Raw genomic sequence first — 16,416 nt, forward strand, 5'->3', positions numbered from 1 at the left:
CAGGGCTCAAAGAGTTTTCTTTTTTAAAAAACAAACTAAACCAACAACGACAGCAACAAAACAAGCTAAGTTGTTATCCAGCTAAGCTGGCAAGCGTCAGGCTTTCTAATGAGGACCCTGGGGGAGTCCCTCCCTAGGAATAGGTGAGCTCAGATTCGTGGGGAGACAGACACCCCAGGGGAGCGGGAGGGAGAGGTTCCCTGGGTGGTTATGTACTTTCCGTTCTTTCACTCAGGACCTGCGAGATAAGCTGTACATGCTTGTCCAAGGACCCTAGTGCTTCTGACACTTTATGGAGCCTAAAAGTAGCACACATGCTTTCCTGTTGCTGTTTTCTTCTTTGTCTTGATTTTGGTTGCATATTCTTTGTCAGACTGTGCGACAGTTTTGTTTTTTTGAAACAAGGTTTCTCTGTGTAGCCTTGGCTGTTCTGAACTTACTTCATAGACCAGGCTGGCCTCGAACTCAGAGATCCACATGCCTCTGCCTCCCGAGTGCTAGGATTAAAGGTGTGGGCTACCATGTCCAGCTAGAACACTCTCTTAACCATTGAGCCATCTCTTGTCTCCTCACCCACAAAACAACAACTAAAGAAAACCCCATTATGTTTTAAGTGTTTTTGCATAATTAAATTGCTTCTTGGACTATTCTTTGTCCAATTCAGTATATCAGCAACATACTCTTGTTTTTGTTTTGTTTTGCTTTTTAAGATAGGTTTTGAGATGGGTTTCTCTGTGTGGCCCCTGCTCTCCTGGAACTCACTCTGTAGACCAGGCTGGCCTTGAACTCAGAAATCAGCCTACCTCTGCCTCCCAAGTACTGGGATTAAAGGTGTGAGTCACCATGCCTGATTTAGTAACAAACTCTTTTTTGTTTGTTTGTTTTTTGAGACAAGGTTTCTGTGTAACAGCCCTGGCTGTCCTGGACACACTTTGTAGACCAGGCTGCTCTTGAACTCACAGAGATTCGCCTCCCAGAGTGTTTGGATTAAAGGAATGCACCACCAAGCCCAGCTCAGTAACAAACTCTTAATTGCCTTTTTGAGACTTCACTTACATTCAAGCTCCTGGGCTATGAAAAACATATAACTTTGTATGCTTTCTTCCTATTCTTCTACTGCATGCTAAATTAATTCCTGGGGGTCAAAGCAATAGACGTTAAGAACATTTGCTGCTCTTTCAGGAAACCCAAGTTCAGTTCCCATGATGAATGGCTCACACCTGCCTGCAAATCCAGCTCAGGGCTCACACACTGGCTCCTGTAGGCACTTGCACTAATTTTGGCAGACATAAAAATAATAAAAATAAATCTTTATAGAAAGAAAATCAGTTCCTGGACTCAGCAGGGCCTCTGAGAGGATGGAGAGGTGAAGGAAGACAGAGAGATCTACAAAGACTAACTGGCCCAGGCAACCTTTTGTGTGTGTGTGTGTGTGTACAACAAACTCACCTCAACATCTTCCGGTTCCTATATTTGTAAGTCAGCTAGGGAATTCAGTCCTGCTTCTGACTGTTTTCTCTTCTAGGACAGTTAGCAAAAAAAAAGACGATTCCCTGGAGCAGGGTGTGGTATCACTTGCTTTTAATCCCACCAGCTCGGGGAAGGCAAAGGCAGACAGACCTGAGTTTGAGGCTAGCCTGGTCTCCAAAGAGTCCAAGACAGCCAAGGATACATAGAGAAACCCTGTCTCGAAAAACCAAAATAACAAAAACAAACAAACAAAAAGCAAACAAAACACACACAAAAAAACCAAAACCAAACTATCTCAGAAAACTAAGACTAAAGCTTCCTCAAGACCCAGCTATTCCATTCCTTGGAACATACCCAAAAGATGCTCCACCACACAACAAGGACATATGCTCAACCATGTTCATAGCTGCCTTATTCATAATAGCCAGAACATGGAAACAGCCTAAGTGTCCCTCAGTTGAAGAATGGATAAAGAAACTGTGGTGCATTTACACTATGGAATACTACTCAGCTATTAAAAACAAGGAAATCCCAAAATGTGTGGACAAATGGATGGGACTAGAGATGGTCATACTGAGTGATTTAACCCAGAAGCACAAAGATTCACATGGTATACACTCACTTATAGTTGGACACTAGCCCAGGAGGCATGTCACATGAAAGTCTTCACTTACCAGGAGATTGGAATAGTTGTGAATACATCCTATTGGGACTCTAGATGAGAGAAGTATGGAAGAATGGGGAAACAGAAGGATCCAGAGGGTCCTAAAAACCTACAAGAACATCACCATGATGGGCAGATCTGGGCCCAGGGGTTCTGCTCAAACTACTGATCAACCAAGGTCAATACATGCAGTAAACATCGAACCCCTAGCCATATCCAGCCAATGGACAGGACACTCTCCACAGTTGAGTCGAGAGCGGGGACTGACTCTGACATGAACCCTGGTGCTCCATATTTGACCACTTCCTCTTGGTGGGGAGGCCTAGTGGCACTCAGAGAAAGGATAAGCAGGCTACCAAGATGAGACTTGATAGCCTATGACCATATAGTGGGGGAGGAGGCCCCCCTCGGTCACAGACATAGGGCAGGGGAATAGGGTGAAAGCGGGAGGGAGGAACAGGAGGATACCAGGGATGGGATAACAATTAAAATGTAATCTGAATTAAATTAATTAAATAAAAAAACAAAAACAAAACACACACAGAAAGATGGCTCCCTATCATGTCCTCCCTGGTTCATCTTCTTTGTTGTTTTGTTCGCCTTTGAACCACACAGTTATGATCAAACTTTCATACACTTAAAGTATAACTGAGCATCTGCCTAAATGTTCCAAGCTGTCATGATGCTTGAAACAGCAGTGAAGTAAGTAGGTAACTATCTCATGACAGTTAATGTGTAATATGTATAAACATATGAGGACAGTGGGTTTGAAAAAAACCAAGTTCTCAGGAAAGACAGATCAGGGCAAGGAGAGGGAGTGAGGGAATGGTAGCTACGCTATCACCATGGCCAGCATCCAACACCACCTTCAGTGCCGTCTGCTTCTTGACACTTACGGCCTTGGCAGTCCTGGGAAACAGGGACTTCCAAGCTGCACAAGGCTGACTCATGAACCAAGAGGATAGTACATGATAAAATGCAACTTCGGAGTATAGGTGACATTAATAGGGAACACACACTCTCTCTCTCTCTCACACACACACACACACACACACACACACACACACACACACACACACGCCATACTCACAAAACTCTAACTTCTAGTAGGATGAGAACATTTACTCTGAACCCAAATATGAGTGACCATGGTACAGGAACAGTTGTAGCTTACCTCAAATTCCATTTTCCAATGTGAAAGCAGTTTCATTACATTTTTGTAGTTAACAGCAAAGAAAATCAAGAATTAAGACACTCTAAAAATATACTGGTGGAAGCATTAGGAAGGTGGACTAAAAGAGAGGGAAGCCCTGCTAAGTCTCCCAGCTGCTGTCTGATGACATCCTTGGGTTTTGATTGGTAGAAACTAAGAGCAGCTACTGAGAGGGCTAAAGACAGGCCAAGATGGAGTGTAAGAAGGCTCCGCTTCTAGAACAGTCCAACCTCTGCACACAGATGTTCTGTTCAGCTCTGTGACTAACTGAATTCAGTTCAGTGGGGAAAGACTTTACCCCGTGCACGTTAGCACATCTATTGATGACTTGTTCAGCTAGTGTTTGGGTAACCATGTTTGTGAGGCATCCCTAGAGGACACAGTAATGAAAGACAGCAAGGAGGAGTGTGAGAGGCTTTGGAGAGGGGAAAGGGAAGGGGGACAAGGATGTTATTATATTAAGATCGCAAACATTTTTGTTTAAACCTTTGTGACTCCTTACTGTCCTGTATTCCACTGCTCTAGGGAAAACCAGCTGCCACATTATAACGGTACTCAGGTAGGACCCTGTGCCTGCTCTCCTGTGTGTGTGTGTGTGTGTGTGTGTGTGTGTGTGTTTCTTTTCAAGACAAGGCTTCTCTGTGTAGCCGTGTCTGTCCTGGGCTCCCCGCTTTGTAGACCAGGGTGGCCTCAAATTCACCGGCATCTGCCTGCCTCTGCCTTCCTGAGTGCTGGGATTAAAGGCACACTGCGCCACTATGCCCAGCAGGCCTGTTTGTAACATAGCTGAAGCCATATTTTTATTCAGTATCCATCTTTGTTCATAAGGTAAAATTAAGTTAAAAAATTTTTAACTTCCTTCCTAGAACAAGCTACTCATAGCTGACCTAACAAGCCTTCCCAGAAGGTCAAGTTCACCTTATATTTTACTATGACACAATAGTGTCGTAATGTGTGCCGTTATCTCCACACTTGGCCACACTCCGGTTGCACTATTATCTCTTCGTTTGGCTGTACTCTAGAAGACCCATGTGAATCTCAGAGAGCAAATTCAGGTCATTAGGCTTGGTGGCAAATGCCTTTACCAACTGAGCCATTTCTGTAGCTCCAAATCTTGAATACTTACTAAATATTAATGTAAAACCTACAAAAATCCAATTAAAAAATATACCTCCATAAACTAAGGCCTGAAAATATAATCAGATGAGTGTCTCATCTGAGTGTCTTCATACATCTCAAGTGCTAGAAATGTTGGGACTTCCCCATGTGCAGACAGCATTTTTTCCTAACGGCCCGTCTGGAGAGCCTACCTCCAGTGACAACACATTCTCCAACAAGGCCACACCCCCTAGTCCTTCCCAAAGAGTTCCACCAACTTTGGACCAAGTATTCAAATATATGAGCCTTTGGGGGCCCTTCTCATCCAAATCACTATAGTCACCATCTTCCTAAAGGAGTCAGCCTTACTTAGCATCTCCCCATCAGCTGCCTGACTTCATTTTCCTTGTCTATGCATTTTGTTTTGTTTTCTTAGGTAGAGTCTATGGCTGGCCTCAAACTTGTAGCAATCCTCCTGCCTTACTCCATGCCTCATCCCCACAGTGCTGAGATTTTAAGTTTTTAGGATGTTTGTTTGCTTTGGAGACTTGGTCTAACTATGTATCCTTGGATGGCCTGAAATTCATTAAGTACACTAGGATGGCCTCAACCTGACCGAGATCTGTCTGTCTCTGCCTCCCAAGTGATGGGATCTGGTAATGAATATCTTATTGAAATAGAAACTCTCTCTAATCATATCTATGTTTCACTGTCAATAAAATGAGGCACATTTTATTCCTATTACATACACATATACACTCTACTGGATTACTTATCAAACTAGTATCTCCTATATCATTTTCCAGGTAGAAGGAAAAAAACTTGTCTGTAAAGTATTTTGTAAGTAAAACTCAAACAAGTCATGTATGAGCTAGATGTGGTAGTGCAGTGCACACCTTTAAGCCCAGCACTCAGGGAGGCAGAGGAGGCAATCATTGTGAGTTGGAGGCCAGCCTGGTCTACAAAGCGAGTCCAGGACAGCCAGGGCTACACAGAGAAACTACACACACACACGCACACACGCACGCACGCACGCACGCACGCACGCAAGCGCTGTGTGTAAAATAGCCCTGCTTACTTTGCTATAGAAAGGCTGCCAGGACACTACAATATGGAATAGGAATAAACCACACAATGAAACAATTCTAAAATGATCTCTTCATTTTTAATTTCTAGAAAGGCAAGTTCACAGCACACTCCAAGCAATAGTTTGAGAAAGAATATGTCAAGAAAGAAAACAAAGTTTTAAATGATTGTTTCAAATGAGTTCTCTGGAATTTCTTTACAGCCAATAATTGGTCATCATTTAAATCTTTGTTGCAGAGTAGCAAACATCTCAGAAGTGGGATGAGCCAGGTAAAGCCACACGCTTCTGAAATGCAACTATAAGCAGAATAACAGAAACAAAAATAAATAATCCTAGAAAGAACATATTTGGCATTTTAAAATAATGTTAAAAATCTTTGTAATATAAATTACATTTAGATTATTCTTTGTAACCAGACAGAAAGTTATGCTATTTAGGGTCCAATCTGCCTCCCAGAATGGGGGCAATGAAGTGAGAGCAAGCAGCCAACGGTTTCCAGGACACTGCTCACCTTTTTGGAGTCCAGCCAAGTGTAAAGACTGGTAAAGAGACCAGATGGCTAAGGTGTTGGTCAGCTCCTTGCTTGAGTCATTCTGTGTATAGGCTTTCTCTTCCACTTACTTAATAGCTCCAGTTACTTTGCTCTACTTTTCTCCAAAGGATTAGCAATCAATATATGAGCAATTTTAGGGAAATGTAAACTGAAATTTGTTTCACTGCTTTTTAAAAATGTATCAAATATGCTTCTTACATTCTTCCCACCCAGATACTTTGCATTTTCATTATAAATGTAGATGAGTTAAATCTCAACCACTTAACCTAAATGAAGAAAACCTAAAAGTTAAAATTTAAATTTTAGTTAGTTAGGAGACCCTTCTATACTTCTCTTTCAGAGACCTATGTCATCTTTCCTGGTGAGATGGAAACGTAGAGTTCCATGCAGTTTGATGATACGCATCGGCACATTGCTTATGTGCATTCCCACCATCCAGTCAGAAGCCAATCTCTAACACCCACTAGCGTCTCCAGGATCCCAGTCACGGTCTGCAAGAATAGGGCTAACTGAGAATGATGACAACTGCAGAAAGACACCAGAGAAAGCAGGAGGGAGCACAGTGCAGCCGTCAAGCCTCCCCTGCCCTCCCATGCTGGGAAACTCTGCCTATTAAAAATCCTCATCCAGACATTTCAGATCATGAGTTGTGTAAAATCCAGACTCCTTCGGCTACACATCAATACCTGTTAAAGAATTATATTATCTTTTCTGTATGATGAGAGGTAGTGACATTTTATTCTTTCAATGCCGAGTTAAAAATTCCACACATCTGGCACGTGGGTTTACAAGTGGGAAGTACAGAAGCAACACTGTCCACTCCTGCTTTGGTTTTCAAGTCACCCACACTTGTTGGCTGTGTCAGCAGGCAGTCACTGCCGTGCTGGCGGAGAGCAGCGGGCTGGTGCTATTCTGCAGTCGGCACAGGGGGCTCTCCATCATCTTTCAGAAACGAGGCTGCTTTCCTTCCATTCTTCTGAACATGGTCTTCATTCATTTTCTCCAAAGCTTCTATCTACAAAACCAATACAGCGAGTCCCCCCATCAAGTTCTGCCTTTATAGGAACGGACCTGGCCGAGGTGCATACTCCTCTCTGACACCTCGCCGGTCCTTATGTTGCTCATCTTGAGTTAGAATCTTTCTCTCATCTCCCTCCCCCTCCCCACACCCTCTGCGCTGTGTGTGACGTGTGCACATACACCTGTAGTTCTTACTTGATATTACCAAAGTCAGTCCTGAGTATCTCCATGAAGCCAGCAACTAGAATCAGGTCAGGCTTGCTTTGTGCTCTACAAAGCGTCCAGTCATCAGCAGATTGAGCTCCCAGCTTTCTGCCACTTCCTGCCTGGCTTTAGACTCTCCCAGAGCTTGGCCAAACACCAAGCTTCACATGAAAACTCCAGAATAGACTAACCACTCTGTTTTGCAGGTAAAATGCTGGTCATCCTGCCTTTTTTACAGATATCACCTCTCTCTGTGGACAAGGCTGGCCTCAGCCTCACAGAGCTCCACTACCCTCTGCCTCCTGGAAGCTGGGATCAAAGGATGCTCCACAGCTAGCTGTGGTTTGCTGTTTAGCTTCTGTCCTAAGGTTTCACGAGCTCTCTGAAGGAATCTGGCTTTCTGTCTCTTTGTGCCTGTGGCTCTGGTTCTATAACGAAGGAATATTTCTGTATGTGGTGTCCTAACATTTTCTGAGGGCAGATAGGTAGTTTCCATGAGGTACTGTTTTCACATTACCCAACGTCCCCCTTCTTCAAAGGGAAGAAATAAAGCTATGCTGGGACTGTGTCACCCATCTCTTCTTTTGAGACCCCAGGCATGGAATAAACTATGTAGACCACGCTGCCCTAGAACTCACAGGCATCTTCCTGCCTCTGCTTTCTGAGTGCTGGGATTAAAGATGTGTGCCACAAGCGGCGCATGGCAGTGCACGCCTTTAATCCCAGCACTCAGGGAGGCAGAGGAAGGTGGATCACTAACAGTTCGAGGCCAGCCCAGTCTACAAAGCAAGTCCAGGACAGCCAGGGCTACACAGAAACCCTGCCTTGAAAAACAAAAACAAAAAAAGAAAGAAAAGAAAAAAGACATGCGCCACACCCAGCTGTTGTTACTTATTTTAAACACAGTGAACTCTGTGAAGTGTGTGTGTGTGTGTGTGTGTGTGTGTGTGTGTGTGTGTGTGTGTGTGTGTGTGTGTGTAGCATTGCTCTGGGCAGCTCCCCAGCAGCAGCAAGGCAAAGAGCTGTGTGCCACTCACCTCTGCTAAAAAATCAGCTTCATTGTCTGCTGAAATGTTCAGGCCAGAAACAGCATTGAACAGCTCCCACTCGTTAAGCGCCTCCTTTACTCCTCCTTTCTGGAAAAACTAGCAATGGCACGCACACCGTCAGAGACACCAGCAAAGATTTCAGAAACCAGCCCGCACAAGGTGCCACTAAACCCCTTCACCACTTTGCAGCCCTAATCCGGGCTCCTTCTCAAGGTTAACTAGCCCACGCTCTATTGGTATTGCCCGTCATTAGCAGCTGATCTGCTTCCTGGTAGCTCATCTTCAGTGATAAATGCAGTGCCCTGTGTACAATTACTTTGGTCCTACTTTATATAAAGATGCAATACCTTCACTGAATCCCATGAGTTACAATTTTCCCCCTAAGACAGGGTCTCTCTGTATAGCCCCACTGTCCTAGACTCCCTTTGTAGACCAGGCTGGCCTTGAACTCACAATGATCCGCCTGCCTCTGCCTCCTGAGTGCTGGGACTAAAGGTGTGTGCCACCACACACGGACAGTTACAATTTTCTAGCAGGCCCACAGGTTACCTCCGGTACAAAGTTATTCTCTCACTTGGATCTGTTGCTAGCATCCTCTCCCTTAGACATGGGGACCAGAGGCGACCCAACTCTGCCCTGAAGGAGTGGGTTTCAAGGTGGCAGTGAGCAGCCACTGTTCCACTGCAAAGGCTGTCCTCCTTCTCATAGGGACCACAGTGGGAGGAAGCATGCAGCCTCTCGTGTTTCCAGCTCTGGCTAATGCACTACGCATGCACTAAGTGGATGCAGGAGCCAAGCCAGAAATTTCGTCTCTTAGACATGGAGGCCAGTGAGCCGTGGACTCAAGAGTCCCTAAGGAGTGAATTCTGAAAACTCTCCTTTACCTCCTTATCCTGAAGGTAGCCAGTAGCCCTTCCTTCAATTTCTAAAACTACGCTCCTCTTAGGAGTGAGGAAAACATTGGAACCCATCAGGTCCTGTAGTAGTCATCACTATGCCCACCTACCTGAGAAACATTCCTACAGTCGCGGAAGAGGAACTCCAGGCCATGGGGATGGGTTGGTTCTACTGACTGACTCACGTCAATCAACCAGACCTGGATAACATAAAGCGCAGAGTGAAGTGTTTGCACTCTTTGTTTACATCAGGACGTGTACTCTCAATGTTAACTGGATGTGCCACTTACCTTTCCAGCGTGCCACAACATGTTATACTCGCTGAGGTCAGCGTGCACAAGAGCACATTCGTTGTATAGCTGCTGCATCAACTGTGAAAAGGGAGGCGAACATTCAGGAAACGAGGGCACAGTTCTAACTTACCTCTACTAAATGAGTTAAATTACTGATTAAAATAAACACCTCAACAAATACTTCCCAGAAAAACAAATTCAAAACTCATTTTCTTTCTTATTTATTTTTGTTTTATCACATTAATGAATTGAGCCCAAGGACTGACTCACATACACACTCTACAACTGAGTTATAGCCTCAAAGCAAATCTTCCTTCCTTTTCGCTGCTATTAGTGTTACTCAGAAGGTAAACTGTCAGAGTAAACTGTCAGAGAAATAGTGTCACATGCTACTTCCTTGGTGTGACAACAATATGAGGACAAGGGTCAGATCCCAATTGCATCTGTTGCCTAAGCAGGGGACCAAAGCAAGTCATGTCGCTCTGTAAAGGACAAGTGTCTCACTTTGACCTCCATGGAGCATTCACAATTCCAAGTGAAAAATATTTCCTGCCAGTCACAGTGGAGAGATGTTCTTGTTTGTGAACCAGTGTCTTAGTATGTAGCACAGAGTGGCCTTGAACTCATGAACTTTCTGCCTTAGACTGCCTATTACTGGTGTGTAGCACATGTGGCTAACAGCCCTTTAACTTAAGTAGCACTACACACTCATCATTGGTGATAGCCCCTAACTTTATTCTTGAAACCATTTGTTTGCAACCCCTAACAGAACTAAATAACAAAAGTTCATCGCTTCATCTCCTCCCCAGTCACCTCATTGCCCAAAGCAGACAGAAAAGGGTTTCTTTTATTTTCACTGTTCTTCTCTTGGCAGTGGGTGGTTTACCTCTTTAACTGTGTCTCCTGTTTGTGTGTAGGTATTCATGAATGTACGCATATGGGGTGTGGATATGCATGCATGTGGACGCCAGAGGTCCATGTTGGGTGCATTACTCCTTAAAACGACGTCTCCCTGTAAACCTAGAGCTTGTGGCTCCAGCTAGCCTGGCTGGCCAGCAAGCCCCTGGCAGCTCCTGTTTTCTCCCCAGGGCTGGGATTATAGGCACATACTGTAGTACCAGGCTTTTTACAGGGATCCTAGGGCTGCAAACTCGGCCTTGGGTTTGCACAGAGGTATACTGGCTTTAGGTCCACTCCCTGCCCCAAGTTCCCTGTTTGCATCCGGGACCAGAAGCACTGTGATGAGACCAGGGCTGTGGATCCTGCACCACTTCAGATATAATCAGAGAGGCCTGGCTTAACACCAGCTGCTGTAGGACACAGAGGCTCCATCCACACAGTGCAGCATGCACAGAAGTTTCTCCAGTTTCACTGACAACACTGCTGAGGGGTAATGACAGCATCAGGGACATTTTCTTAAGCTGGAGGCCTCAGGTGTAACTTAGTTGTCATACCCAAACAAAAGTAACTGTCAAGGTTCTTGACACGGGCGCTCTAATCTAGCACCTGTACCCTCTGCTATTGTCACTCCTTACCATCTTCATTTTCTTTGTCATTTTGCCATGCCACCAAGCTGCTTCTCTCTGATCTCCCAACAGTAGCTATGGGCCATTTCTTTACTGCTCAAGAACCCTAACTTTTAAGGAGTCAGACACAGTGGGAGCCCATCTGCTAAATTTGGCTGAAGTCCAACGAAAATGATTTCCTATTCTAAGTCATTAATGCTACGAATGAAGCTTTCTCTAGCTCCATCAATCTCTTCTAAAACCAACACATACTACCAAGAAGAGACTTGATACCCTATGAGCATATACAGGGGAGGAGGTCCCCCTCAGTCACAGTCACAGGGGAGGGGAGTAAGGGGAAAATGGGAGGGAGGGAGGGAGGAATGGGAGGATACAGGGATGGGATAACAATTGAGATGTAATATGAATAAATTAACAAATTTAAAAAAAGATAGATACTAAAAAAGTAATAAAGTAAAAATAAATAAATAAATAAATAAAGCCAGCACACAAACAGATTGACACAAAGGCCATTCTTTTTGTTGAGATAGGCTTTCACCAAGGAGTTCAAGCTGGTCTTGAGCTTAAGACCCTTCAGCCAAAGCTGCCCAAATTGCAGGATTACAGGCAGCTTTAATTTTTTTTTAAAGGCTTATTTATCTTTACTTTGTGTGTGTGTGTGTGTGAGCTCCTGTATGCGCTGTGTGGGCATCAGATCCTCTGGACTAGCACTGCAGTGGCTATGACCCACCTAACACGCTGGGAACTGAACCTATCCTCTACAGAGCAGTAAATGCTCACAGTCCCTAAGTCAACTCCCCACTCACCCCCTCAGACAGGGTCTTACTATGTATCTGCTTGACTGAAACTTAGTATATGGACAAGCCTGGCTTCAAATCTGTGGCTCTCCTCCTGTCCCTGCCTTCTCAAGAGCACAGGTGCGCACCACCATGCCTGGCTAAAGAAAGCTTCAACGGCAAGAGTCCTTCACAAGATTCTGTTTATCCTTCTCATGCTACCTTCACAAGGTGATTCTGTGATTTTAAAAAGATTATCATCATTACTGAGACAGGCTCGCGCAGCTGGGTCTAAGGCACAGTGTCCACAGTCACCACGCACACGCTCTGAAGGCGTTACTTACATGAAGAGTCTGACAGTAGGCGACTCGCATTTCTTCATCACTAAGCTTTACTTCTTTTAATTTAGGGGCTGGAACTTGATCATGGCCAATGAAAGACATAACTAAAATGTGCTTCTTAAGCAGTACAACTGTTGGACAAGGAATTCCAGCCTTCTGCATCCTGTATAGAAAGAAATAATTAAGAATATAAAGATCAGAAGGAGGAAATATGCCATTAATTCAACAAACACCTAACTAGGGCCTGTGGCCCTGGTACTATGTTCTACACAGAACTGTAAGCTGTAGCCCTGAAGGGAAACCTGACAGGAACAATGACATCATGTAAAGGGTGGCATAGGTGTGCAGGCACCCTGCGTGCACTGTGACTCTTCAGAAAGTCTGTTGCATATATATGATACAACAGGGAGACGATGCCTTAGTTTCCCTTAAGTGTCAATGAAGAAAGAAAAGGGGATTTCATTCACAGAGCATGAATTCTGGTTCAAAACATGGAAATATTTTCTGACAAAAAGCCTCATGAAGCATTAGAAAGTCAAAGCCTTCTGCTCTCTGTAATCAGCTTGGAGGACAGCATGGATCTTGGCCTAGCTAGCAGTCCTGGTACAAAGCGCAATTCCCAAGGTCACCTGCAGCTGACTGTTTTCTTTACCTTGTGAGATTGTGCATTTCTTTCTCTGCCCACATGCGGATGATCTTACGTGGATTTAGTTTACTGAAGCGATCTTTAAACCTGAAATCATCTTTAATGTATTTGTCACGATTCTTAAACTCATTAAGGGTTGTTTTAAATACCTTAATGGCACATTCTGTGGGTATAGCTTTACCATCTTCCTTTTCATCCTCCATGCTAAAGGGAAGAAGAAAGAAGAGCATAGTCAATGTAAGTTGCCAGCTCACAGTCAGACCATTTCAAAATACTCTAGCCCACTCAAGTAGGCCTACTTTGTTTCAAAGTGTCATCTGTTTCACTTTTACAAAAAAGTCAAGTTGTATATCTTAATAAAAGATTAGGTTTTAGGGGTCTTGCTATGTATCCCAGAATGGCCTGGAATTCCTTGACCCAAGTGATCCTCCTGCCTCAGCTTCCCCAGGATCTAGAACTAGAGACATACACTATTGCTCCTAGTTTTGTTTCTTTTACTAAAACATACTTTCAAAGGAACTGTTAGATACTTTTCATCAACCTTTAATGTGTTCTGTATTTACAACTATAGAATCAGTCCTGACAAGTATGAGAAAACATACTTCTTAAAACAAACTACTATGACTGTGGATGATTTGGGAGCAAAACTCCACAAAATTGACACATAGAGCGGCCTTTTAAACATAATTGCTTCTTCCTTGGCAGATGCGTAAGGGTGAGTAATGGGGTCCTGCCTTGCTAGTGCAAGAGGCAGGAGGTGCAGAAGAAGCACATGGCGGACAGGGAGCAAGCGAGGCTGGACAAGGTGAGGAGCGCTGCAAACAGAACCAGGTCCACGGGCAGACTCTGAGCAGTACTAACAAAGACACAGGGCCTGTCTGAGGATGTGACACACTGCAGGTAAGCCTTGGCTAGAGAGAGAAAACTAAAGGGAGAGATGACTGACAGGACAAGAGGGAGACAGACTGCAAAGAGCTTGGCCACTCCTCCACAGGCAGCAGGAGTCAAGAGGCTTGTAAGCATGGTACTCTCACGACACGCTTCGTGAAGATCGAGGGGCCAGACTGTTAGAACAGGGGGAGTAAGGGAGGCAGAGGCTGGGGCTGTCCCCAGAGGTTTGAATCATGGTGCTAAGTGGGAAGGAAGGAACACGGATGGAACTACAGCAGCACTTACTTGTAAATACCTGCAGACATGCTAAGCTGGAGGGAAAAGTGCATCCAGAGCACAGAATCCTGCACTCTCCTGGCTACTTCTCCATCCGGCCTCAAAAGCTCAGAGTCCTTCAGCAGGCCCCTTCCTTCTGGTGCCATGCCCTCTATCTATGGAGAACACTCACCTTTCTCTACCTGGTCCTCATCTTCTCTAGAACGTCGGGCCCATACTTGGTTTGCTGGGATGTCTAGCAGGTGTCTTCAACTTTCCATGCCAAAACCAAAACCAAATGGCAGCTTCCTAGGCCTACTTTTCCTAGGCTCTCCCCTCAGGAGATAGTAGCAGGCTACGCTGGCTCAGAGCACCCCACAGCCAATCCCACAGCAGACTGCTGACTACGCTTGCTAAGCGTAGCTTCCTACTCTTTACTTCACTACCACAGAGACAAAAGCATGACTGTACAACTTCATGATTCGAGGGGTTCAACCAGGACTCTGCACACCGCGTCGGTGCTGAACTATATCCACAGCTAAGATTTTTTTTTTTTAACTATCATTCCAAGGGCTGGAGAGATGGCTCAGAGGTTAAGAGTTCTGGCTGCTCTTCCAGAGGCCCTGAGTTCAATTTCCAGCAACCACATGGTAGCTCCCAACCATCTATAATGTGATCTAATGCCCTCTTCTGGCCTGCAGGTGTGCATTCAGGCAGATTACTGTATGCATAATAATAAATACATCTTAAAAAAAAAAAAAGAAAGAAAGAAAAAGGAAAAAAAGAAAAGAAAAATCCCACCTTCGGCTCCCGCTGTGCTTAGATACCGACCGCTTCCAGGCTCGCAGTCCTTCCTGTCCTAGCTCCCACTTCCTGGCCTCCTCTCTAGTCTGCAATGAGTTCAACCTGGTCTTCCCTGTGTCCTAGATGTCCCTCAAGTGTCCCTTCATCAGACAGCCCTGTTCTACTCATCAATCCCATGACACTGTCCTGCTTAAACTTTGCATAGCAGTCTGGTGTTGTCTGCCTATCATAACCTCGAAGGCATCGGCGATGGGCAGTGTACTGTGCAGGACCTACAGCAGCCAGCACATGGAAGCTGCTCAAATACTGGCACGTGCATGAGGCAGGTGTCAGGAAGAGATTAAAGTGTACACAGAAATGTCCCCAACACCCTAAATCTGTTACACACAGAACAGGCTGACTTGAGACGAGCTTTCCACCATTGGGCAGTTTACCCACATAGTAAACAAAACCTTATTTTAAACAAAAATCAGAGTCCAATTCAACAATCCATCCCATCATTCTCCAAGCAAAACATGTCCAAATCCCTTAGGCAAATCACATTTTCCTCTAAGTTTCTGGTCTTTATTTCTGAGACAGGAACTCAGCAAAGGATTGTCCCACTTCTACTGCGAGGCTGAGGATGAGCTTGGAATCCCAGTCCCTTTGCCTCCTCCGAGTGCTGAGATTATTATGGTGTGCACCAACACACCCAGCTCCTTCTCTCCGTGGTACCGTAGGCTCTACACTCCCAGAAGGCTATGACTACCTATGTGCATCTGGTCTGGCTTCCGTTGCCAGCTTAAAGCCCTTCCTAACCACATCTTCTCTGTTAATACCATGTTATTCCCTGTATCTCTAAACTTATTGTCAGGTAAAAGCACAAATTTGTTGATTAGCACAAAACTGAAATATGTACTAAAATTACAGATAGAGCTAAAGCTTTGACTGCAAACCTGAAACAGACTCCCTCCTTCCCTCCCACCTCACCCAGGGCAACAACACACATAGTGCATAGTGCTGCACATCTAGAGTTAAAGACCCGTAGAGTGATGACTAATCTTGGCTGTCGATTTCGTAGTACTTGAAACCCAAACCCAAACAGCTGGCATGCTGTGAGCGCTGCTGCTGCTTCTCCTTCCCCGCCCCCCCACCCCCCGCCCCCAAACAGGGTCTCACTAGGTATGTAGCCCTTGAACTCATTCTATAGACCAGGCTGGCCTCAAACTCAAAGACATCCACCTGCCTCTGCCTCCCGAGTGCTGGGATTCCAAGCGTGCCACCACTGCCTGGCTGAGGCATTACTCTTGATCAGATCATTTAGGAGGAAGATCCACCCTAACCCTGGCTGCACGTTCTTCTGGTAGCAGCTCACATAAAGAGACAAGAAGGCTTGCTTGCCCTCTCTCAATGGCACGTTCATCTGTCCCGCTGCTGAGGTGTCCCCTCACCGGGATGAGAACCTACTTCTTCATGATTCCAATGCAGACTGAAGACTAGCAGCTCCTCAGATTTCCCAGGGACTCCAGCACCAGATGGGGACGCCTGGGTCACCCAGTCTCCTGGACTGAACAACTATCAGTTTCTTGTCCTTTTCATCAGGAGACAAGCATTGTTGGACTAACAGAACACAGCTTTTGAGCCACTCAAA

General features: G+C 45.0%; 1 protein-coding gene across 2 annotated transcripts in view; it reads right to left on the reverse strand.

The window, feature by feature from the left end:
* Positions 1 to 5,594: 5,594 nt before the first annotated feature.
* Positions 5,595 to 16,416, reverse strand: part of RIOK3 (RIO kinase 3) — a 29,387-nt gene continuing 18,565 nt past the window's right edge. For both annotated transcript variants that reach the window (XM_084780731.1, XM_084780732.1), the window contains exons 8-13: positions 12,843 to 13,040; positions 12,194 to 12,353; positions 9,545 to 9,625; positions 9,365 to 9,454; positions 8,347 to 8,454; positions 5,595 to 7,100 (exon numbers count right to left, since the gene is read on the reverse strand). In XM_084780731.1, the coding sequence (XP_084636857.1) occupies positions 6,993 to 7,100; positions 8,347 to 8,454; positions 9,365 to 9,454; positions 9,545 to 9,625; positions 12,194 to 12,353; positions 12,843 to 13,040 (745 nt within the window). In that variant the 3' untranslated portion in view covers positions 5,595 to 6,992. The remainder of the gene's footprint in view (positions 7,101 to 8,346; positions 8,455 to 9,364; positions 9,455 to 9,544; positions 9,626 to 12,193; positions 12,354 to 12,842; positions 13,041 to 16,416) is intronic.

The sequence above is a fragment of the Acomys minous genome (genome assembly GCF_964271855.1).
Source record: "Acomys minous genome assembly, chromosome: 4".
Lineage (NCBI taxonomy): Eukaryota > Metazoa > Chordata > Mammalia > Rodentia > Muridae > Acomys > Acomys minous.